Here is a 25,868-nt window from a genome sequence, read left to right as displayed (position 1 = left end):
ATAAGTAGTGAAGCTACTAGTAGCAATGATATGCAAGCTAATTGCTTCTCTAGAGCGTTGGTGGGTTAAATATCATTTTCTTTCCTTGAACGTCTCCTTTTGAGATCGAGGGCTTTTAGTGAATTATTTGTGTAAGTGTTAGTTAACAATCCTAGTTCTGCTGTGGTGGTTTGGGCTGAGGTGCTTTACCTTTAGGTTCTGTGAAGGTTGGGTTGTTAGGAATTTTGTTTTGGTGGTCTTGTTTTGTTTTTCCTTGGTTTGTTTGGCTGTCTTTGTTCGCGGGGCTGTTTTGGTTAGTGCCTCCCTTTCGTGTTTAGAGTGATGTTTTTTCCTTTTAATAGCCTAGGTCGTAAAAATTTTTTTTTGGGTTAATATATACCTTTTAACTGCAAAAAACAGTAACAGCAAACAAACATGTGTTTTTTTTTTTTTTTTTTTTTTGTCCTTTACAACGTTGTAACATTATCTCCCTTTTGTTTGCTATTAGTAACAACAAACAAAGAATTTTGACTTTTTTACTAGTTTTCTTGTTTACTCTTAATAACAGCGAATATACCTATTCTTAACAAAGAATTTGACTTTTTTACCAGTTTTTGTTTACTCTTAATAACAACAAATATGCCTAACCTTAAATTCGAACACGAAGACACTCATTTTGGGATTAAGATTTTCGGAAGCTTATTTTGAGAATTTTTTTATAATAAACTTATTTTTTCAATATTTCTAAACAAGATCCGATCCTTTATTTACAATTTTTTCAAAACTATGCTAACAAAGATAAATGACAAAAATAATCGATATAACAACAAAGAATTTTGACAAAAATTATAAATGACATAAAAAGATAAAAGACAAAAATTAACCACAACCACGTACGTAGTATCATTATGAAAATTTAACACTTTACCTATTATTAATTATCCAAATCGTCAATATTTTAATCTCTTTTCCTTATGACTTCTCATTTGCAGCTCCCAAATTGTTCCAAACAAACATTAGACTTCGTTTTTATTGAACATTCCACAATTCTGACTGAGATTCCATGGATAAAACTTTTTGACTTTACAATTTTCAAACATGACTAAGAAATCAGGAAGAAAAAGTAAAAAAAGGTATACATAATTACATATACCATTAATGTCGGGATGGAGTTGATACAAAGAATGTACATAGTGAATGTACAAGTGAATAGTGATGACGAAACTCGAAAATCATATTTTCTGCTTATATAGACGCTCAAGGTCCTTGAATTGTGATTTCAACAAATTGTGTTCATGCCTCATTCTTTCAAGTTGAGACTCAACCAAAAGCATCTCGTCCTTGAGTAGATGAACTCGTTTTTCTATCCAAGCCACTGTTTCTGCTGCTCTGTGACCAGCCCCAGGCCCTGCAGAACTCATTTGATCTACTTGAGGAATTACATAAACTGGTTGTGGTCTACTCAATAGTACAACGATGCTGAGCTGCAGCGTGCAACATAGTAAAGTGAGGTCAGTGTATATTGGCAGATATCTTAGAACTTAGCAGTTACCAGACTAGATTCAGGACATCATATCAATCAAAGCAAATATCAGTGTTATAGTCCTTCCTCACCTTATTATAAATTTGTAACCATACATCATCAGTCCCAAATTATTTGCACTCTCCTCTTTTCAAGTTAATTTCTAGTCACTCTGGCATTTTAAAAAATCTCTCTGACCTCATACTTTTCTCTCACTTGATCATCCCTCTTATCAGTTATTGGTTTCCTTTATTTGAATCCCAACTATTCAATATCTAGGTTCCCTAAAATGTCTTCTTTTGCGAAATCCAGCTTAACTTGAGACCATCGTTACCTAGGACAACATTCGGTCTGGAACGGGGAACGGGAACGGGAACACGGAACGCAACCCAGATTGACTCGAGAACGATTGGGTACGAGATACAGTATGTATGAAATATATATTTGAAAACAAAATTAAATAAAAATGATTATTCTGGTTTAAGAAATCATTTTCAAGTCGAATTTTTTTAGATTTGTAGGCTTTCATCTCGTTTTTTTCTCTCTTCTTTTCTTTAATTTGTAAATGAAGGCCAAAATACCTTCTGAAAAAGTTTTCTACACCGGGACGTCAACTTGAGCGATTTGGAACGTGTTTCGTGGTGATTGGGGACGAACGTTCCCGGATCGCGGAACGTGGCTATGTTCCACGTTCCATGTAACTATGCTTGAAACAGAAAACAAGAACTAAGATAGTGTTTGGCCTAGTTTCTTAAAAGAGTTTCTCAAACGGAGAGACAAATTTTGGGCCAACCAAACAAGTAGTTTTTAAGGAGAAGAAACATTTTTATGAGAAGCCCATGATGGCTTCTGTAGGGTATTGGAATTGGAGGAGAAGCTCCAAATTCAAGCTACTCCCAAAAAACTTCTCAAGGAGCTATTTCTTTCCATTTAATGAATTTTGCAATCAGACAAAATTATCAAATGATATAATATCCTGCTTCTTTTTTCGATTCATTCTCGTTCTTCTCTATTAGACTGCTTTTCTTTCTCTCTACTTGACCATTGATATTCTCCTTCATCCTCAAATCACAACTTCAAATAAATAATTTCCTTTAACTCTCCTTAAAACTTGAGTTCTCATCCAAATTGTAACTGTGACAAACTTTCTGTACCTATCACCTCTTTATAAAATGGTAAATATAAGTACCATCATTTTCTCTGTAAATGTGCACTAATCCCTCATGTTCACTATATCTCCAAGATGAGATGGGAAGAAAACGAGATACACCTACCCACTAATACAATTATTATTGTGCTCAATAATTCATAAAAATGTATCATGAAACCCTAAGACTATGTTTGAATAACATTTTGGAATGAAAGGAAGGGATGGGATGGGAAGTTGTGTTTACCTTCCAAAATTTTTCCAATTGTAGAAGGAATTTGTTTTGTTTAAAATGTGATGGGGCTTTTCCTTCCGATACTCTTCTCTCCATTTCCCTCCTATTTTCCTATTGGTATCCAAATATCCAATAAAGGGACATGCACGCTCTCCATTTTCCTTATCCTACCTTTCCCTCTATTTCCTCCTATCCGAACATGTAAACGACTGAAGTATGCGATAAAACATCTATCTTCATTATTATTCTTTCCCTCCCAACCTGAAATTCCAAATGTATGATTTTCCAAATTGCAATTATTTTGGCATTTTTCTTCCCCTATATTAATGGTGCTTTGTACTCAATTTCAAGCAAGAAAACAAGTAAACATATTTCTCACTTTATCTCTCTTCTAGTTTATTTCCACAGTTTTTCTCTACTTCCACCCAATAATTCCCAACAGACTTTATGTTTCTCAAAAATCATTTAGAAATATATGGCAAACAATTCTGTTTTCGAGTAGTGTTTCTCTAGAAACAATAATTACAGAACTACTTTTAAGAAACATAAATTATTTTCTAAAAGCTAGGCCAAAAAGACTAAATATTTTAATTTAAAGTAGCATTTTGGCCAGCCCTTCCACACAACTTTATGAAGGTCAAATACCAAGAAATTTTCCTAAAAGTCTACAAAATGTTTTGCGAAAATTGCTTGCAGACAAAGACGTCAAAACCATGTTGTGCTACTCCATTAAAACAAAGACGAGAAAAATCATTAAGTCAAAAGCGTCAAAAAGTTTGATCACCAAGTCTCCAGATCGAGTGCAATAGCAGTGAAGTTAAAAATAAGATTCATGAAGGAACTAATAAGCATTATCATACCTGCATTAAGAGGAGGATAGCAGAAAATGCAATCACCAAAAATAGCTGAGGGTGATTTTTTAAAGGGTTACAGAACTTTCCAGCAAATGCTCTCAATGTAGACATCACTGTAGTCGTAACATGAAGCATATTCTCCGGTAAGCTATTTCCAGTTTGTTCATGAGTTCCACGAGAATTGTTGGCAACAGCATTTATCCTCTGATGTTGAACATTCGTATCTGAGTTTTCAACAGATTGTCCAGTAACTTGTGGATCAATTAGGCTATCCTGAAGCATGTTAGGTATAGAACTTTCTGCACACCAAAAGGTCCACAAATGAGAAGACATGACTGTTATTGCAGTTAGCTAGCTGATGCAGAAATTGTAACTAAGTTCTGAACTTCTTCATGACTCATGAGACATAAAGTACGTGAGAGATAAACGAGCTATCATACCTCCTTTCTCAATGTTCTTCTGCTTTAACAGTTCATGTGCCTGAAAGAGATAAACATAAATTCTTCATTGACGATATAATTTTGAGGAACTCCAAAATAAAGGCAGTTGCAAACCACAAGGAAAGAAAGAGATGATACAAGTTGAATCCACGTTGCATAAACTTCTCGACACTCTTCCATGGTTGACTGCTCTATTTTACCTATAGTAAAAGGCAAGATATGGTAACTAGAATCACCAACACATCCAAGAAAAAGCATAGCAGTAAGACATGAAATCTACAACAATTTACCAGCGAGGAAAGGCAAATTACTTGCAAATTCAAAAAAAAAAGTCCACGACAGGCAACAAGGAAATTAACAGGAGGGCAAACCTAGCGTGACAGAGAAAAAATCCAGCATGAAAAAGACGAAAATGAATCAAAGTCACCAATTTTAATCAAGGAACTGGATTTGGCGGTTCACTAAAAAGTGGTGGACAACTTTCAAGAATAATGGTATCATGACGTCAAAATCTTCGAGCTTGAAGGAATATAAATTGAGCTCAAGGAAGGGATCCAGTTAACCATCGGAAACTAGTGCATTACTTGTCTCCAAAGAGCAACACCGATAATTCTGTAAACATTAACATAAGACTTTTTCATAGTCATCCTTTGAATTACCAACCTTAACTTGATCCCATAAAAGCACCAAATTAGCAGAAATGAATAGATGCATTACAAAGAGAGGGTTTTCAAATATACAACATTAGAAAGTAATTTCTTGCATCTACTTCAGGATGCAAAACAAAAATTTTGTCACCCAATCTGAATATCAAATGTTGAAAACCATAATGTAGCTCAACATTCATATATTTCCAGCATTTACAAAGGCGGCATTGCAAATAATGCCACAAGAAGATGGTGACAAAAAAGCTACATGGAAAACATGATTTGGATGTCCATAACAACAAAGGCAAATTCATAATCTCATCAAGGAGGGGTCGGCTGATGATATTTCAAGGTTTGGGTCCTCCGGTAACAGTGCTATTCTTCACTAAACTTTCCGTAACCATGATACAATCCCTCCTTCTAATCCCCTTTCACAGCCAGCCTCCAAGCAGACTACAAGAAAGATCATATTAACAAAGGCTCTAATATGAAATCAAATCTCAGATAATCAAAAGGCTTTCGAGTTCCACAAATTTCTAGGTTAAGCAGCAACGTATTGTCCATGAGAAGTTTTCTTTTTTGGCAACAAATTCTTGTGGAATAGACTGGATGGTTCCCAAAACCCCAGCAGAGAGTTCCAAAATAAGCATGAAAACCTTATGGTATTGGTGGATAAAGGAATAGACAATATCTTTCTTATGGGGTGGTTAGCAAAACCTCACCAGAAATCCAGAACTGGCATGAAAACCTACTGGTATCATTTGAAAACGCATAGGCCCTGTTCATATTAGTCATAAATTGTCTGGGGGTATGCATAAATTAAGTCAGCTAATTTAATCAGTAAGGCCCCTTTTTCCAGAATTTTTGGTTGGTGCCATTGCGCAAGGCCTACCAGAAAGATAAAGACTTCCAACAATAACATAGCACGCTTAGTCACTTAGCAAACTTGAAACTGGGGAGATACATTTTTAGCAGCAAAGATGCTTTATCTTATTGTTAAAGTAAATGTGATATATGCCAATTGGAATTAAAAAAGCAAGACATAAACAGCTGAAGCTACAAGCATACAACAAAACTCAGATACCCGGCCATCTTTTAAGGATTACAGAAGGAATCTGTTTCGGCAATAATGACCTATGTTGCTGGGACTTGGGTACCTATGAAGGATTCTAGTACGTGTTTAAGTATCTCACTCATATATTTTTGTAAAACAATTTAATAATTTTGGTATAAACCATAGTGCAAAAATACAGTAATAGCTGCAATCACAGTAACACAGTGTTGCGGTAACAAAAACTGATGTGGTTAGCATAACGCCAAATATCGGCCAGAAGCATGAGATATCCTTTGAAACGGCCGAAACCGCGATTTTTCCACATCTTAACAATGCAGAGTTTGGCATTTTTTTGAAAATCTTTACAGTGCGTTGATGCGGCTTTGTTTTTGTACTGTAGTCTAAACTAGAGATCATATCAATGGAGTGTCGAATACTTGAGATGAAATGAAGAGACAGATAGATGACTGCTCATTTCATAAGCAGTAGTAAATGGAGGTAATGATAATAAGTATATCTGTATATTCAATTTTAAAGAAAACTTCTATGTCAATGTCCATGGTAATAAATGTTCACATGTCTCCTTTTCCTCATCAATTTCATTACTATTTTAGAGAAGGAATTAAGAGGTAGCGGAAATATATGAACAATAAAGCATATTCGGAGATGGATTTTTTCCCACTAATAGCTTTGGAAATTCTTTATAATAGTGAAATGAAATGATTTTAGTCGTAAGACAAGCTAGATGAAAAAGATAATTCTTTGATAGAAAATTCTGGTCTGTCAAAAAATAAAAAGCGATATTTTACAAGGTTAAAGTATTTTTAAATGTTTAGAAGGTCCTGATTTACTCCTTTGCCTCCCTTGGTATGTACATAATATCTCATATTTTAAAGTTTTATGTGATAAGTTGTACAACCTCAACACTAAGGTTAAATATAATACTCTTAAACAGGGGGGGAGGGGGATGATATTAGGGCCTTCTATGTGTAAAACAAGTACGAGAATGTAATTCACAAATCTGTTGAACTGGTCCAAAAGTAAACAAAATAGTAAACAAATCAGCATTGTAAAACATACTATTTGGTTTACTTTTTGAACTAGTTCAACAATACTAATATGTTTATCAGCTAAGCCAAGTCACATGCGTGGGAGTATTGAGAGTTAGCTAACCAAGTCAAAATCCAGCAATCTGGGAGGGGGTGCGGGGGGCGGGTATGGAGGTGGAGAGGGGAAGACAGAAGTTCATAGCCAAACCTTTAAACATGGTTTTCTTTGAAAAAGCCACATTCACAAAAACTTGCAAAAAACAACCATCTGATTGAGCGCCATCTTTCTGCACATCCCAGAGGCCCTGGAAAAGGTGTTTTAAGATTAATATAATAAAAGAAGATATGCTTTTATGGAGAGGAAAACAGTAAACAGAATCATATTCCCTTCTCGTTTTGGCGTAAATCAGAAAAAAGAAAGTTAACAAACAATCTAAGAAAACAAAGCCTCTGTTCAAAAATAAATTCTCTTTCTAATTCAATTTATTATTGAGCTATGACATTTTCTGGATAATTGAAGAACAAAGGGGCTTTTTTCTTATATTAGTTCAGATTCACAGAGAGATTGATATTATGTTTATTAGTATTTTTATAACTTCAGATATAGGAGAGCTAAGAGAACATCGCACCACTGGAAACTTAGTATGATCCCAGCCTGGCTGTATTATACTACTACTATAAACTTCCTTCAAAAAATTCAACAACCTTTCCTCTACCTTTAGTTACCCAGAAAGATCCTTGGTCTTGTAGCTGCTAATGCAAACAAAATGATAATAGAGATATATCGAAGATAAGGAGTGTAGAAGTTGGTGACACTAGAATCAGGAGCAAGATTAGTCTCCGAATTTATCTTCACTTGACTCGCTTCATAAGACAAGTTAGGGCTCAATAATAACAGAGATATATCATACAAGTAACAAGTAACCAGTAGCCAAATTAGAGAGGCAACTTTTCCCCATTTACGCAAGACACTTCACAATTAGTCAATTATATCACTTCATTGTGATATCTTCTCAGTCCCTTCCTAATTGATTTCTATAACTTGCATCTTTGTCCTTTAATGTCATTTACAAATTGCATAATGTGTTGTCAATATATCTTATGTATAAGCTACTATTTTTCTTTGTCTTAAGATAAAGTAAACCTAACAGACACCAGTCTGAATTTGTCATCTGTTATAACTCACATCTAAAACATCCCTCATGCCCCTTAGTTTAGTTTTTGACTTAGAATAATGAGAGCATCTATTCAAACTTTGGCGCAAACTTTTTTAATTATATTATGTTCAATTGTAGGCCCTGATACCATCCTGCCTTGCATTCCCAGCACGTCTAGACCAGGTAAAAGTTATTATGATTTTACTGCGTACTTGATGCTGACTGAAATCCTTTGATTTCTATCACACATCACATATCTACAATGTTACTCGCTTCTGCACTCAAACGCAAGAGACATACTCAGCATTATTTTGAGCTACTTAGGTCTCCGCTACCTACTGTTAATGTGGGTCCAATCAACCTCAACAGCAACAAATAGAAGATGTAGGGAGACCCATTCCAATGGCCAAAAGGCACTATACATTAAGCTTTCTATGCCACTCACTATAGCATCCCTCAAGACTAGAAATAAAATGCCATTGAGGCCATTCAAATTAGAACAGAACGTTCTAGATTATGTCATCCCAGCATTCATCCTCAAAACCACGCTTTTAAGAGTGATGAATCAGACGTTCATATTGAAGCATAGGGGTATATATATATATATATATATATATATATATATATATATATATATATATATATATATATATATATATATATATATATATATATATATATATATATATGTACACACACACATATATATATATATGTACACACACATATATATATATATATACACATACATATATATATATATACACACACACACACACACATATATATACATATATATGGTCAAGTTCTAGTGAGAACCAAGCTTATATGAGAACCGTGAGAACCAATTTGCCTGATAAAAAAGCGTTACATTTTTATTAAAAAGGTGTCACTTATGGGCAAAAAAGGTTACATCTTAAAAATAAAAGTTGGTACTTTTTAGAAAAAAAGTTACTTTTAGAAAAAAAATTATTTTTTCAAAAAAATTATAATACGAAGTAATGCGTTTTTTTTCAAAAAGTAACACATTTTATGCAAAAAATGACACCCTTTTGGGAGTCTTGTTCAGAATTTTTTTCTGAAAGTAACACTTTTTTACCTAAAAGTATCATCTTTTCTTTTAAATAAAATGCAACACTTTTATAACTAAGTAGCACCTTTTTAGTAAAAGAGTAACATGTTTTTGTTAGACAAATTAATTCTAATGGTTCTCATATAAGGATGGTTCTCACTGGAACTTCTTCCTATATATATATATGAAAAAGTTCAAGTGAGAACCATCCTTATATAAAAACCATGAGAACCAATCTGCCTGATAAAAAAGTGTTACATTTTACTAAAAAGGTGTTACTTTTTTTTTGAAAAAAAAAGGTGATACTTTTAGGTAAAAAAGTGTTACTTTAAGAAAAAAATTCTGAAAAAAACTCACAAAATAGTATTACTTTTTACGTAAAAAGGTGTTACTTTTCGATAAAACATGTTACTTTGTATTTATATATTTTTTTCTGAAAGTAACATTTTTTTGCTAAAAACTACCAGATTTTTTTAAAAACAAAAGTAATATCTTTTTGTCCAAAAGTAACACATTTTTATCGAAAAGATTGGTTCTCACGGTTCTCATATAAGGTTGGTTCTCACTGGAACTTGACCCTATATATATATATATATATATATATATATATATATATATATATGGTCAAATTCTAGTGAGAACCAAGTTTATATGAGAACCGTGAGAACCAATCTACCTGATAAAAATGTGTTACTTTTTACAGAAATGTTACTTTTTTTAAAAAAAAAGTTTTTACTTTTTAGCAGTAACATTCAAAAGAAAATCATAGAAAGTAACACGTTTTTTCCAAAAAGTAACACTTTTTTATGAGTTTTTGTTTAGAATTTTTTTCTAAAAATAACACTTTTTGGGTAAAAGTATCATCTTTTTTTTAAACAAAAGTAACTTTTTTTTTTCTAAAGTAAAATTTTTGTAATAGAAAAGTAACACTTTTTTGTCAAATAAATTAGTTCTCACGGTTCTTATTGTTCTCATATATGGATAGTTCTCACTTGAACTTCTTCCAATATATATATATATATATATATATATATATAGGAAGAAGTTCCAGTGAGAACCATCATATATGAGAACCGTAAAACCAATCTACCTGACAAAAAAGTGTTACCATTTTACAAAAAAGATGTTACTTTTAGGCAAAAAATTATTAAATTTTTTTTGAAAAAAAAGATGATATAATTAGGCAAAAAAGTGTTACTTTAAGAAAAGAATTCTAAATAAACTCAGTGTTACTTTTAACTTAAAAGGTGTTACTTTCGCAAAAAATGTGTTATTTTATATTTATATTTTATTTCTGAAAATAACAACTTTTTGCTACAAAGTACCAGATTTTTTTAAAACAATAGTAACATTTTTTTGTCCAAAAGTAACACATTTCTTTGAAAAAGCAACACATTTTTATCGGAGAAATTGGTTCTCACGGTTCTCATATAAGCTTGGTTCTCACTGGAACTTGATATATATATATATATATATATATATATATATATATATATATATATATATATATATATAAAACCAAGCTTATTTGAGAACCATGAGAACCAATCTATATGACAAAAAAAGTGTTACTTTTCTATTACAAAGGTATTACTTTTAGGCAAAAAAGTGTTAGTTTTAAAAAAAATGATACTTTTGACAAAAAAGTGTTGCTTTCAAAAAAAAATTATGAACAAAACTCACAAAAAGGTGTTACTTTTTACATAAAGAAGTATTACTTTTCAGAAAAAACGTGTTACTTTGTATGATTTGATTTGTGAAAATTTTTCTGACAGTAACACTTTTTTGGCTAAAAGTAACAACTTTTTTTTAAAAAAAATAGTAACATTTTTTTGCCCAAAAGTAACGCATTTTCTGTAAAAAGGTAACACTTTTTTATCATGTAAATTGGTTCTCACGGTTCTCATATAAGCTTGGTTCTCACTTGAACTTGACCATATATATATATATATATATATATATATATATATATATAGGGTCAAGTTCAAGTGAGAACTAAGCTTATATGAGAACCGTGAGAACCAATCTTCCTGATAAAAAAGTGTTACTTTATTACGAAAAATGTGTTACTTTTGGGCAAAAAATGTTACTTTTTTTTAAAAAAAAGTTGGTACTTTTTAGCAAAAAAAGTTACTTTCGGAAAAAAAAATTTTAAAAATTATACAAAGTAACACGTTTTTTCCAAAAAGTAACACTTTTTTATGTAGAAAGTAACACCTTTTTGTGAGTTTTGTTCAAAATTTTTTTTCTGAAAAGTAATATATTTTTGAGTAAAAGTATCCTCTTTTTTTTTTAAAAAAAAAAAGTAACTAAAAGTAACATCTTGTTAATAGAAAAGTAACACATTTTTGTCAAATAAATTGGTTCTCACAGTTCTCATATAAGGATGGTTCTCACTTGAACTTCTTCCTATATATATATATATATGTGTGTGTGTGTGTGGGTGGGTGTTGTATGTTTATATATATATACACACACATAAAGATGTTCAAGAGGAAAACATACGTATATAAGAACCATGAGACTATGAGGACCAATCTGCTTAACTAAAATGTGTTACTTTGTTACTGAAAAGTTGTTACTTTAGGCAAAAATGTTCCTTTCTTTTTTAAAAAAGATGCTACTTTTGGTATAAAAAAAAAGGTGTTATTTTTAGTAAAAAAAAAATAAAAAATAAAAAATAAAAAGCTTTTTCTTAAAAAAGTGAGCAAAACTGACAAACAAGTGTTTTTTTTTTTTACTTTTAAAGGTAGTACTTTGTGGAAATGAAGTGTTAGTTTTCAGAGATTAAAAAAAACCAACAAAGTAGCCAAAAAAATATTACTTTTACGTAAAAATGTGATACTTTTTGACAAAAAAGTGTTGTTTTACAGACAAAATGCCATTACTATGTGCGCATGAATCCTAGCCCTTCATTATTTATTTTAACGATTGAGATTATGGTTCTCACGGTTCTCATATTTATAAAATAGTAGAAGACCCATATCAATCTACACAAAGCTTCAGTACTAATCTTTTTGTTCAATATATAAAATCAAAATTGTCAGAATCAATAGAAACTTTGATGGTTGCCAAGGATGGGAATACATGGTCATTTAAGGAATAAGAAAAGTGAGTTACCTCAACAGTGAAGTAATCTGCATAGGGAACATCACTCACTTCCTGGGAAGTCTTGATAACCAAATGGCTGATACAGAATCAAGAAAAAACAATGCTCTACACATTACTCATACATAAATCATAATTGACAGTACATAATAAATCATCTGAGAAACAAAGCTAAGCATTAAGATACTAGATTAAAATTGATGAGTCTAATACAAAAATCAACTAGAAATACCCAAGTCTTTCAGTCTTTTTTTCTGATGGAGAAGAGGCATCAAAGCCATTTACCATAATGATCAATATATTATGAATGATCCTTTAAAAGTAAACAGTTAAAGAAATGACCCTAAAAAATATTCATTATGCCAAACCAAACATATTGTAGGAAGGTATCTAGTTTATTAATTTGTGATACTGCCATGGAATACAATCTATAAAAGCATGCCACCTACCTGCTCTTGTAAATCTGAAATTTCTGGGTTTCTTTGCAGCCGCCACATTTTGCACCTTAAGAAGCAGGAAAGAGATCAGGATCTCTCATCACTGTAGAAAAAAAGTTCCGTTCACAAAAAGAACAAAGTAACATACCAAAGTATACTTTAATAGGATGCTGAAAACTTTTGAGGCGAGTGTATCCAAACTCTTTATGAGGTGACCATGAAGTGCACCTGAATTCTGAATGCATAAATGCAACAAGCACTTGAGACTGAAAACTTCCAACAAGATAAAATCATGGGTAGAGATGTATTCATTCCCTAATTCCTCCAAAATCAGATTCCCTTTATGCAAGGATTCAAAAAAATTGCATTAATTAAATGCCATAAATGCTGAGAAAATACCTTTGTCTCCACATTTGTTATGGTAGGATTCAACAAAACTAGCAGCTTCATCAGAAATATATAGATTGAAGAACTGCTCAACACTTATCTGCAATCCACAAGGACAAATGTGACAGCTTAATCAATACGGCATAAGTTGCAACTAATAACCGCAATATGTATCTCCTTATAACGTTAAAAAATAATGCAAAATAAAATTCCTGTAAGGTGCAATAATAAGAAAATGAGTATACCGGGAACTTGGACTCTGCCACCTTGGTGTAAGAATTATGTACTGCACATCGCAAACGCCCACTCATAAGAAGTGAAGGATCATAACATGTAAATGTATATAGGCCACAGGGTAAAACAGTACCACAAATTATAGCATAACCATCAACAAAGAAAATGGGTTTGGTGTGCTCATAGGAATTGGTAAACTAAAGATCCTCAACATGTAAATCAGGACAACATCAAACACTTTTTTACACCTTTTCCTTTCATCATCCAATCAGCAATAATGCCAAAGCCTAAACCCCACAATGTGGCTCAGCTATGTGAGCCAAAAAAAGCAATATCATAAATGATGCTAACAAAGGTTAGACTTTATTTGGCTCAAAAGGAGGGGTGGATTAGGTTCAAACATGTAACGTGGATTTTTTAATCATTAATCAAAACCAGATTATTCATTTCAAAACTCCATTACCACAATGAAAATAAGTGGCTCCCACTTTGGGTTTGGGATGGTCGGATATACGCAACCTTACCATTGTTAATGATGAAACTAAGACCCTTATTAGTAAAATGAGTCAAAAAAATGAGTCATTTGACTTTAGTCCATTAAAATCCAAAACCAAAGAACTATAAATCTTTGGCCAATCGAAATAATGGACATTCAGATCAATTATTTAGTTTTATAATTTAATTAATCAAAATCAAATAAAATTGAAGACAAAGTGCAATGCCAGCAATCAGGTTGTCTAAATCAACTCTGTCCAATGACAATTTAATATGCCATCAACTGTTTGAAGAGGAATCTAAAGTATACAGAGAATTGAAAAGGCATAGTAAAAAGAATGACTTACTTTCAGGAGCATCCTGCATCTCCACATTCCAATTGATAGGCGGTGAGGTTGAAGGTTCTGTAACATTTAGTTTCTCTTCCATTACATGAGGAACTTCTGGTGTAGCAGACCTAGCATTATCATGTCCATCACCGGAAGGAGGTTTGGATTCTTCTGATGTAGACAACTCCAAATTCCTGAGACTAGTTGGAGTCAAAAAATTAGAAATCTGCAAAAATCAAAGAGTAGGGATCTCTAGAGTTGTTTACCAGACTACCTCACATGTGAACACAAGTCATTTACTTGGGATTCTGAGTTACAAGTTTCAGTTGGAACAGCTCCATTGATCTGGGAACTGCTCTCAGACTTAGAATCCTAAACATCAATGAATATTTAAAGTGTGAATTACAAAAAAATATCGAAAACCTAAAATTCATAGAACTTATAATCCCATAAGATATTTTACAATATGCATAACTTCTAAAACAGAAACTACGGCCATTCTGCATATTTTGGGCGCATAACTTTTAGTTTCCGATCTCCAGAAACTATATGAAGGTGATACAGATTAACATCGTCCCCAATGTAAATCATCAATATCGAAGATCCTTTCAAGTGTCATTTCTAGAGGAGTCACAAAATAATTGTTGTTTCACAGATATTGAAAAACAAACTAAATTGGCTAAGACAGTGTATTATCTTATATTGAATAATAAATTAATTTCTGTACATATATTAGGAGTAAAATGGAAACAAACTCTCTGTTATAGTTGAGTTAAGATGGAGTACTTTCCGCTTGCAACCCCCTACTCACCAAGCACAAGAGGCTATTAAAAGGCATTGAGTTGATGCCTTTATCACGTATATAAGATGATCACAACAAATTAGACAACTAATAACGTTCATTCTTTTCACTTCAAAAGAATATGTTTCAGAGAGATAACTTAAGGTGAATTCATATAAGCTTTACCTCATGTCAATTTGAAACTACTATCGTCAACGGGGTTTCAACGCATTAGAGTGTTTATGTATGTTCCAATACTTTTGAATGATGTCATAAATGTTCAGCTATTGGATATCAGATCCAAAGAACAAACTATAATAAAGGATGGAATCCAATGCTCTGCTTTGAATTTTGATAACTAAACTTAAAGTCGAAAGGCCAAATGGCACTCACAAGAAGCCCATAATGACAATAACACAGCACATTGTAAACTATTGGAAGCCAAGCATTCATATTTTGCCACCAAGAACAAACAAGAGGTGTAATCAAAATCCAAGAAAATAAAATTCAAAACAAATTGTACCCCCCACTTATATAAACCAGTATTTCATGAATTTTTAAACAAACAACGCAAAACCTCACACAAACATCAGTAGATAAATGATAACAAACACACACCCAAAACAACCCACACATAATTACAATTCTCAACTACCTATTGACAATAATAGATGTGAAGTACAAAAGCACCTGCCGATCAAGCATGTTTTCAGAACCATTGCCCTGCTGCGACCATCCATCAGCTATAAGCTTAAAAGCTTCATCACGGGACAAAAAAGAAGCAAAAAAATGCTGCCAGATCATGAGAAATTTTAAGAAAAATCAGAACATATACTTTTAGAAGTTCAAATATCACTTTCAAAAGAATCTAGTCCAACGAAATTATGAAACTTTAGGATAGCGTCAATTACCTTCTTTCCTGCAGCCACAATTTCAATTGCATTAGGAAAGATTCCAGCTGTTTTTGCTCTCCGTACAGATGTGACTTCTTGAAAAGGAATTATTTTCTGAAATAAAATTATATAGCCATAAAAAACAGTCATATTCTTACTGCAATTACGCAGTAGTTAAAGAAGGTAGGAAATTATACCAAATATATAAATATCTCCTAAAAGCAATAAGTGTCAATGATAGTTGGTTATAGTTACTCCATATGTCATTCGAGCTTTATGGTTTGAAAAGCATGTCGTGATGGCATGCAAAATGAATTCAAGGTACTCCTCATTATTCCTAATTAAGATTCACCTATAGATACCAAGTTACTATTGTAACTCTAAGGTCAAAAGGACTAATCATTAATTGTTCAATCTTCTAAAACAGCTCTAAATAATCAAAATTTGTGCAATTGAATAGACCATCCATTATCAACTTATCAAGATAAAGGAAAGAATATATCTCACTATATAATGTAACATGGAGGTAAGAATAGCAAGTCACCTTCGTTTCAAATCCAAATATGTTGGAGTAAAAGCATATATAGTGCTCAAACAAGTACATATGACCCTGCAGAAACAACCACAACAGCAAGAAGATAAGAATAGTTTGAGAACACAATTATTCATTTTGATGCAGAATTCAACAAAACAATAATAATCAACGCTGAGATAACCAAGAAATTATTTAACATTATCACTGACAAAAAAATACAGTAACATTGAAATAATGTATTGAAAAGGTAAAAATAAATGGAATAGAATCAATTTCACCTGAAGAAGAATGTTTTCTTGTAATGCGCAATTAAAATCCTGTAAAAGAACCTGGGACAAAGGAGGTATTAAATGAGCTGATGTGGATTCAGTAGGATTCTGTAAATTACTGAGCAACACACAAGTCAAAAGGGCACAATTGGCCAAAAACAAATTTATAATACGAATAACAATTTCCACATATGATATAGTGACTAGTGATACGTAATTTGCTATGTTTTACTTTCTGAATTCATAATTTGCCAAAAAGGAACCATAATCGACCACAATTTGCAAAAAGCACACGAATTAGCAAATCGCTCATGAATCTGAGAAACACACTGTCTCAAGAACTCAAACACAAACACACACACACGCACAAAGTAATAGACAGAAATGTAGAACCACACAGTTTCGAGTACTGCAAACTCCTTTCCTTCCTTTCTTATTCAATTTCTTAACAAGACTTTTCAATTACGAAGTGTCCTTATATAGACACACAAGTCTAAGACACTTGAGCCTAACTACCTAAAAATAACCGACAATAACAACATAACAGAAAATATAACCGAAAATATTTATTTCTAAATATTTCCGCCAGTTCATCCAACTAACATCCATCCTACTCTCTTCTTTTCCCCCTTCTCTGATATGTCTCAAGTGTATGTGGTGCCTTGCGTGTTACAGAATCATGATACAAATTCACCATCCAAAGCATTAACATTCACCACGCACAGCCCTGTTTTAAGGAATCATAAGTGTAATTATTGAGGAGGTAGCAAGGGCCATGTCCAAGTAAATTGCACAAAAGTAGAGGTTATCATAAAATCAATCGAGCTGAGTAACCAACTATATATGATATCATAATTTTTCAATACTAACATATGTAATAACCGATCATATACCCAACAAATATCTTTGAAATAGCATATTGAATATAATGGTTAGAGTTTGTATGAAGAAGGTACATGGATGAGATCCAAATGTAAAATTTAATAAAGGAAAGCAATATATTTTTCCATTTATGAATGAGTTAAGACACGAGTACATCCTTATTGAATTTTAAACTTCTAGTTGCTTGGTCTTGAGCTAACAACAACTTGAACATAATATCTGGTTCCAAGTTATAGAATTTGATCCTTCTCACATTCATTACGTGACCGAGCCAAGATTATGTTTCCGATATTGTTTTGTACATGAATGTCATTTTAAGGGCATAATTGGTAGCATATGCCATATCATGACAAATGTCATATGCGTGTACAAAGAAGTGTTGAAATTTAAAAATGTAAAGATAGTTTGTTAGGCTTGGGTGCCTTCAAGCACTAGACGTGACTGAAGGATATAATGTCAAAGCAAGTGCAACCGAATCGCGATTGGGTTCGCCCGTCCCCAAGCGTGGTTTGTTCGCAAGTCAAATTGCACTAGTTTGCAATTTGAATCGGTGAAACAAGCAATGTAAAAGTAGAAGACAAAAAAATTGAAATCAAAGAGAAAATGTAAAGAGTTCGCATATTATAGAAGAAATTAAAGAGATGAGAAAAAGAAGGGAATAATATTAGATTAACATGCAGTTGTTACCATGAAAATGGTTGGTTCTGCCAATGGTTGCAAGCTATGTTACTCGCACTCTTCATTTTGTTTCATGTATCTGTGTCTGATCCTTACTACTCGAACATTGGTATGACATTTAGACACTTTATTTTAGGCGTAAAATTGAATATTTAGACATATTTGACACTTGGACACGTACCCGTATCCGACATCAGTATCCAAGTCCAAGTAGCATAGGTTTCAAGGAATGAGGCATGAAAAAAGAGATGGAAGGGATGACAAGCACGTTCATTTAAACAGCTAGGCTTAGGGTTCAAATGGATAAATGGGCTTTTGAGCTACTTTTGCTTGTTTTTGTTTTTGATATCACGTGAATTCTGAATTCACCTTTGCTTTTCCCAACATTTTTTTAATTTTGGACTCTTGTATTTTCTTTTTTTTTTAAGAGCATATAAGAGTGTGGTCTTTTGAGCTTATATTTTGACCTTTTTTATTTTTATATAACCTACTCTAGCAAATCAAATGCAGGAATTGTGAACCTAAAAATCAAACTAAACAATCCGTCTAAACAACCAATAAATATGCCTACTCGTGAATCGCAAAACCAAATTCGTGCGAGGAATGAGAGCAGATCTTTAATCGTGTGACATTAGTAACCGTGATGAGAATACTTTGTTTCACTCACAAAAAGCTCTCGCCTCTAGCTCTAATCTTCATTCACTCAATCTTAACAAATTTGGTTGACTCTTTCCTGCTTCACTCACGAATAAAGAACACAAGAAAGTATGAAACTACCAAACTAAACTTTTATTTGATTAAATATGATCATTACATAATCATGCTCCTGAGAGACCGTCTCTTGTAGAGACAGCTCTCCAGGCCTAACCCACTAACAATTTACAATTAAAAAACAAGTGTGCGTGCTATACCTGTTTTAACCTAGTTGAAGTTGGTGTTTTAACCTATTGAAGTTGGTATTTTAACCTATTCGAGTTGGTATTTTAACCTATTAAAGTTAGCATTTGGAGTAAGTATTTAATCTATTAAATTGTTTTAACCCGTTAAGTTGTTCACCAATATAAGTTGGTATTTTAACCTATTAAAGTTGGTATTTTAACCTATTGGAGTTGGTCTTTTAACCTAATGTAATTGGTTAAAGCATCAACTATAAAATACCAACTTCAACGGGTTAACATATCCACTTCAACATGTTAAAACACCAACTTTAATAGATTAAAACACCAACCTAAATAAGTCAAAATAAAAACTTAATATGTATAAAACACCAACTTAAACAGCTTCAATGGGTTAAAATACCAACTCCAATATGTTAAAAACTTAACAGTTTAAAATACCACTCCAAATAGGTTAAAATACCAACTTCTATGTTAAAACACCAACTTTAATATGTTAAAATATCAACTTTAATAGATTAACAACAAAAGATGGTAAAACACCAACTCCAAATAGATTAACATACCAACTTTGATAGGTTAAAACATCTACTCGAATAGGTTAAAGTACCAACTTCAATATGTAAACACCAACTCTAAATAAGTTAACACAGGTAATGAAACGCGCGGTTGTTAATTTTTTTCTAAGAATAAATTGGGCGGGCCCAAATGGACGCCTCTCTCAAAGAGACCGTTTCTCACAATAATATATCATAATCATGGCATATAAAAACCCTATTTATGAGAAATAAATTCTACTTTGATTCTAAAACTGAATTCAATCTAATAAAAATTAAACTTCAAAGGATCTAAAAGATAAAATATAAATTAAAAGATAATATATGAAAATTAACATCCCGAGCACGTTTGTATTTTTTCAAACAATATTTTTCAATTAACTTGTTTTGGCCATCACTTCTTCACTATGAGTTTGATTCTCACATAAAAAGCTCTCAAAGTCCTCTATCATCTCCAACTAGAAACACTCTCATTGGATTCATGTAACTTCAATTAAGAACTCTAGAGTGTGAAGATGTACGAAAGAGTATAACCTTAGATCCTTCTTAAGCCAATGCTTTGACTCTTGAACCAAAACTCCTTTAAAATAAAAGTTTGTTACTTCACGGATACTTTTATCCTCCATGTACTTAAGTACATATTTTCCTTGACTTGGAAGGTGAGTCACTAGCATGCATTAAACAAGCTAACCAATATGGCTATTTTATACTCCCTTCGTTCTTTTTTGTTCTTCCCATTTACTTTTCGCACCGTTTTAAAGCAAATTTTGAGTCTCAATATCTCTAAATATGCATCATAAAAAATTATAAAAAAAATATGTAATAAGAAGGTACACATTAAGACGAATCTAACAAGAACTTACATGAATCTAACAAAGATCTAACAAGGTATACATTAAGGCATCACTCAAAAGCTTAATTAAATTTCTCTCTCCTTAAAGTAGAATATTCCAAACAAGAAGAACATTGGAGAACGGAGGGAGTAGTTAATTCCAAGAAGTTATGCATCATTGTTCATACGGAAAAAATTGACATGCAATTATCACTATAAATTCACAAAGAACAAAAGCTGAAAAATGAAAAACATAGAACATTTTTGGGTCGTTTTGGAACTTTTTTGCTCGTTTTCTTGATATTGATTACCATACCAAATCCAATTATTACCATAAGGGAATTATCTTAAGTCTCATCTTTTTTGTGAGTAAATTTTCTACGTTAACTATAGTTCATTTCTCGGAAATCACAACTTACATCAATCTTATATCCGTCCATAATATAAGATAAAGTCATAAAGATAGATGAGTATACCTCCTCAGCTCCTCATGATAACAATCAACAAACTAACAATAAATGAACTGTTTCATATTCCATAACTTTGTAGAGTATTACATAAAGCTAGAGCATACTAAAGATTAAGATATGAATATAAAATTAAGCATTGTTTTGCGTGTAATATTCTTCATTGTCTAACCTATACTATTAAAATATAATAATATGTTGTTAGAATGTTATTTATTCTTACAATTATTTTGTATAATTCTTTAAATATTGAATGCAATACAAGTCATTCAAGGCCAATATTGCTTTCATAGTATCAAGAATCAAAGTTCCGTTCCTAAACCTACACTTCTTCTGCCCCTTTCTGTCCCACATTACATAACTACCACAACTGTAGCACCTCCCTGCAGAACACTCACAGCCAAATATCAAATGCAGCTTTTGGCTACTCTTACATTTAGAACCTCTCACATTTATTGTCTACTTTTGTGTAGCAATTATTAGTTTTTCCTACATTTGGATCCTTTGATATATGGCAAAGATTATTACCTTTTAATCTTTTGCGTTACCAAAGCCCAAAAACATTTCTTGGGTCAGATGGAAAACAAAATAGCTTTTTGCCGATCACGTACACAACCACTCATTCATCGGTGGTCTTATTTATAATTCTAGTGTCATCCGCGGAACACCAAACTATTCCTTATGGAAGTCACCACTTTCACGTGGACCTTTCCCTCAACCAGATTCTTTTAGTATATGGGCACGGTGCAGGGTGCATCTCCTCACATGTCTCCATCTCAAGGTCGTCTCTTGCCTTATTTTAATTTGAGCAAACATCATGAAATTATTGTTGGTAATGATCATTCAATTCCAATAAATGACTTTGGTACTACTAAATTATCCTCCCCCAACCCTCCTTCTAAATTTAAGAATGTTCTCCATGCACCCAAAATATTTAATAAAAAAACCGTATTTGTCCGCAAATGCACAACTGATAATCGTGTTTAGATTACTTTTGACCCTTTTGGTTTCTATACCAATGGGGAACGTTCTCCTAAGATGTAATAGTCAAGTGACCTATATCCAATCTCCAACAATCATCCTACAACAAATTAACCATCTACAAGTGTTGCTCCATCTTCTTCTCTTTGACATGATCACTTAGGTCATCCAGACACTATTTAAACTTCTCTTAGACAATATAATTTCAAATCTTGTAATAAAATTAAGGACAAAATGTTACATCCTTGTGTCGTAGGGAAGCATGTAAGTTGCCATTTAATAATTCTATGAACTTTACTTACTTTCCTTTTGATATTCTCCATAGAGATGTATGGATTTCTCCTTTATTTAGCACAACGGGCCACAATTACTATGTTCTATTCTTAGATGATTTTTCTATATTTTTATGGACATTCCCAACTAAAATTATATCTCAAATCTTCTCAGTTTTCATAAATTTTCGTGTCTTCGTCAAAATTCAATTTCACAAAGAACTCAAAAACATTTAATGTGATGATATTGGATACAAAAATAGACCATTTACAAAATTATGTGAACAAAATGACGTATTCTTCCGAAACATGTCCAAACACATCCTCCCAAAAAGGCAAAGCCGAAAAAAAAATTAGATTGATTAATACTTGCTCATGCTTCCCTAATTCCTTTCTTTTGGCACCATGCTCTATAATAGCCACACATCTATTAAATGTTTTCCTAAATAAACTTCTCACCTATCAATATCCAAATCAAATTCTATTCCAAAAAATTCCTTCCTACTCTCACCTCATAGTTTTAGGTTGTTTATGTTATCTTCTTATTCCATCTACTCAAATAAAAATATACAACCTAGATCTACTCCTTGTGTATTTCTTGGATATCTCTTAATCACGTAGCTATAAGTGTTATAATATCTCATCCAAGAAAATCTACATAAGTCGAGATGTCTTATTGGATGAAACACAATTTTCATTCTTCAAACTATATTCTCCCACTTCTAATAGTTATAATTTATTGGATCATGGTTTATCTCCATATCTTCCTCACTTTGTTGATAAAAAATCATGCTTTTAATGATATGCAACAATCATCTCGCCCAGCTCCTTTGCAGAATAGCCCACATGAGACCCATTGTCCTACCAAATGAAATCAACTAATTTCTATGTATTAGTAACATAGACCCACAACATCTCTTACCTACCCACTCACCACAACAACTAGCCCAATCACCTATGGCCCACACACCTCCCTTCACCTACCCATGCTATTTCCTCTCAATTTACTGAATCAACTGGTCCTATTTACATCTCCCGAATTTCAATCCATCTTCTTCAACTAGCCCAAGCATTAGAAGTCAACATGGCATTTATAAATCCAACCCAAAATACCATGAGAGCCAACATACTTTAACAACAAAATCTCCTTTACCTAACAATACCCTAGTAGCTCTCCAAGACCCTAATTGATAAGGGTCATGATTGAGGAATGTGATGCTCTTACTAAAAATAGAACATGGGATTTAGTCCCTTGGCCCCCTAATGTCGATGTGTTTCGATGCATTTGAGCAGCACAACGTTGGTGATGGTGCAAGTCAACAAGTTGGAGTAGACTGTCCTTAGTTTAGCTCTCTCTAAAGCATGGTCTATATAATGTAAAGAATGATTTTTTTCAATCTTCATGAAACAGCCTAAGGGTTTTTGTGACCCCACTCATCCTTTTCTTGTCAATAAACTCAACAAATCGGTGTGTGGTCTCAATCAAGCTCCTCGTGCTTAGTACAACCGATTTTCTTCTTACATATTTACCAATTAACATTGGTTTCACTCATAGAACTTGTGACCATTCTTTATCCATTTATAAGCACGAAAATGATATTGCTTATCTTCTTTCTTTTAGTACTTCTCAAATAGTCTATCATCGGATTTTGAGTTTCGAATTTTCTATGAAAGATCTAGGTCCTTTGAGTTATTTTATAGGTATTGCTAAACATTCTAGTAATCTTTTTTTATCTCAATCTAAATATGCTTATGAGATTCTTAACTGTGTGGGTATGTCATCATGCAAGTCTTGTCCCACTCCAAAAGATTTAGGTCCAACCTCAGTGCTAATTCAACACATGCTTATGCAGATCTCTCTCTTTATCGTAGTCTTCCTGGAGCACTACAATATCTCACTTTCACTATACCAGATATTTCTATGTAGTCCAAAAAGTATGTTTATTTATGCATAATCCTATAGACTTTGAATAGTTTTTTAATAATTTCCCGATATTACTTTTATTACTTATAGTATTAAATTTAATGCTTAAACATAACATTAATCCATTGCAGTATTCTTTCTATTTCTAATAATTTCCCGATAACTTTGAATAGTTTTTTTTTTTTTTTTTTTTTTTTTTACTATAAGCATTGTAGAAGTATTAAAATAAGTAACAACATTTAAAAATACCTAAAACATACAATTCCTTCTATAAAACTGAAGATAGTAGTAGATTGACATACTTCTTCAGAAGGTAGGCGAAAAAGCTGACGATACTCTTCACTCTTAAGAAAATCCGCAGACTGTAGATAATCACAACAATTTCATACTTCAAAATCAATTCCAACAACAAAAACTCAGCGAATTCAGAAAGGAGGGAGAAAAGCATGATCAACTCGTACATTCACCCAATTCCACAACTTGGAAGTTGGAAGTCGAAATTACGAAAAACAAAATAGTCAAAAAAACAATAAGAAGATTACCGAAGAATCGACATTTTTGGAGTAGCTGAAAGCGCGGCCAATACGATCAGCTTGATCGGAATTTGTACTGGAGGAGACTTCGGAAGACTGATGGGGAGGAGGTGAGGGAGGAGAAGGAGAAGAAGAAACCATTGTCTGAGATGTAGGTGGGCTCGCCAAAGCAGCAGCCATTGAAGAAGAAAGTAGAGAGAGAAAGAGGGTTGATCACAGCACAGTACTTGAAATGGAAGAAGTCAAATTTGAGAGACTAGAGAGAGAAAACGGGTTTAAAGAAGGTTGGTGAGTAGGTGTTTTCTGAGAAGTAAAGCGTCCTAACCGACAGTGGAGTAGGCTGGATTCGTGAATATCGAACAACACGTTAAGGTGTTTGGTTTTTAGCTTTTGATTGTTTTTTCTTTTAACTTCTTGGTTAGCTTTTTTTGGCTTATTAGTTAGTCAAATAATTAAAAAAATATGTGGTTTAAGCTAAAATGAAAAAGCTACTCCAGTTAGCTTTTTTGGTTGGCTTTTAGCTTGTTGGATAACTTTTTCTCTAATAAACAGCCAACAGTCAATACCAAATTTACTAAATATCTCCACAAACAATTGGCTTTTTTCAGCTAGCTTTAAAGCCAACATTTCCAACTGGTCAAACAAACCAACTAAAAAAACCAACAGCCAACAACCAATTGTCAAACACCCTGTAAAACTAGATAAACCGGAGTATTTAGTACTCTTTCCATTCTATTGACTACAATTGGGTTGAACATGACTCCAAGCTCCTCCCTAGCATGTACAATCTATCTATCTATAATCTATAAAAACTACTAAAGAAGAAACAATCTTAACACATGTCAGACTGTAGGTAAAAAAATTTCCGCCCTTTCCTTAAGCTAATGTGGTAGAAAAAAGTTTGACATTTATAATTCATTTCTTAATATAGTAAATATCTTATTTCTATAAATCATTTACTCCCTCCGTTCTTTTTTTATCTTCCACTTTGGGTTTTTCACATATATTAAGAAAGATAGAATCTTTGGGTTGTAGTGGGTATTATTTAAATTAAATAGTAGTGTGAAGTAATGATTGTATTGGAAGTATGAGGTTGTAGTGGGTATTATTTTAATTAAATAGTAGTGTGAAATAATGATTGTATTGAAAGTATGTGAGAGAAAGTAATTATAAATAAAAGAAAAGGGGTAAATTAAAAGAAAAAGGAGGGTTTTAAGGGGTA

At 32.6% G+C, this 25,868-nt stretch overlaps 1 protein-coding gene across 2 annotated transcripts; it reads right to left on the bottom strand.

The window, feature by feature from the left end:
• Positions 1-885: 885 nt before the first annotated feature.
• Positions 886-24,955, bottom strand: LOC130811415 (protein VASCULAR ASSOCIATED DEATH 1, chloroplastic). Of its 2 annotated transcripts, none has more exons than XM_057677718.1 (18): positions 24,656-24,955; positions 24,416-24,475; positions 16,634-16,684; positions 16,365-16,430; positions 15,839-15,934; positions 15,618-15,719; positions 14,421-14,518; positions 14,165-14,346; positions 13,334-13,374; positions 13,101-13,188; positions 12,850-12,936; positions 12,714-12,768; positions 12,277-12,343; positions 7,136-7,232; positions 4,316-4,377; positions 4,178-4,217; positions 3,744-4,036; positions 886-1,463 (listed from the first exon to the last, which is right to left on the bottom strand). In XM_057677718.1, exons 1-18 carry the CDS (start codon positions 24,824-24,826, stop codon positions 1,212-1,214), a joined length of 1,908 nt encoding a protein of 635 aa, XP_057533701.1. In that variant the 5' UTR covers positions 24,827-24,955; the 3' UTR covers positions 886-1,211. The 2 variants fall into 2 exon arrangements, with proteins under 2 accessions (XP_057533701.1, XP_057533702.1); XM_057677719.1 differs by having other exon boundaries at positions 14,165-14,340.
• Positions 24,956-25,868: the final 913 nt, after the last annotated feature.

Source organism: Amaranthus tricolor, chromosome 4 (genome assembly GCF_026212465.1).
Source record: "Amaranthus tricolor cultivar Red isolate AtriRed21 chromosome 4, ASM2621246v1, whole genome shotgun sequence".
NCBI classification, from domain to species: Eukaryota; Viridiplantae; Streptophyta; class Magnoliopsida; order Caryophyllales; family Amaranthaceae; genus Amaranthus; species Amaranthus tricolor.
This window is presented reverse-complemented; position numbering and strand designations above follow the sequence as displayed.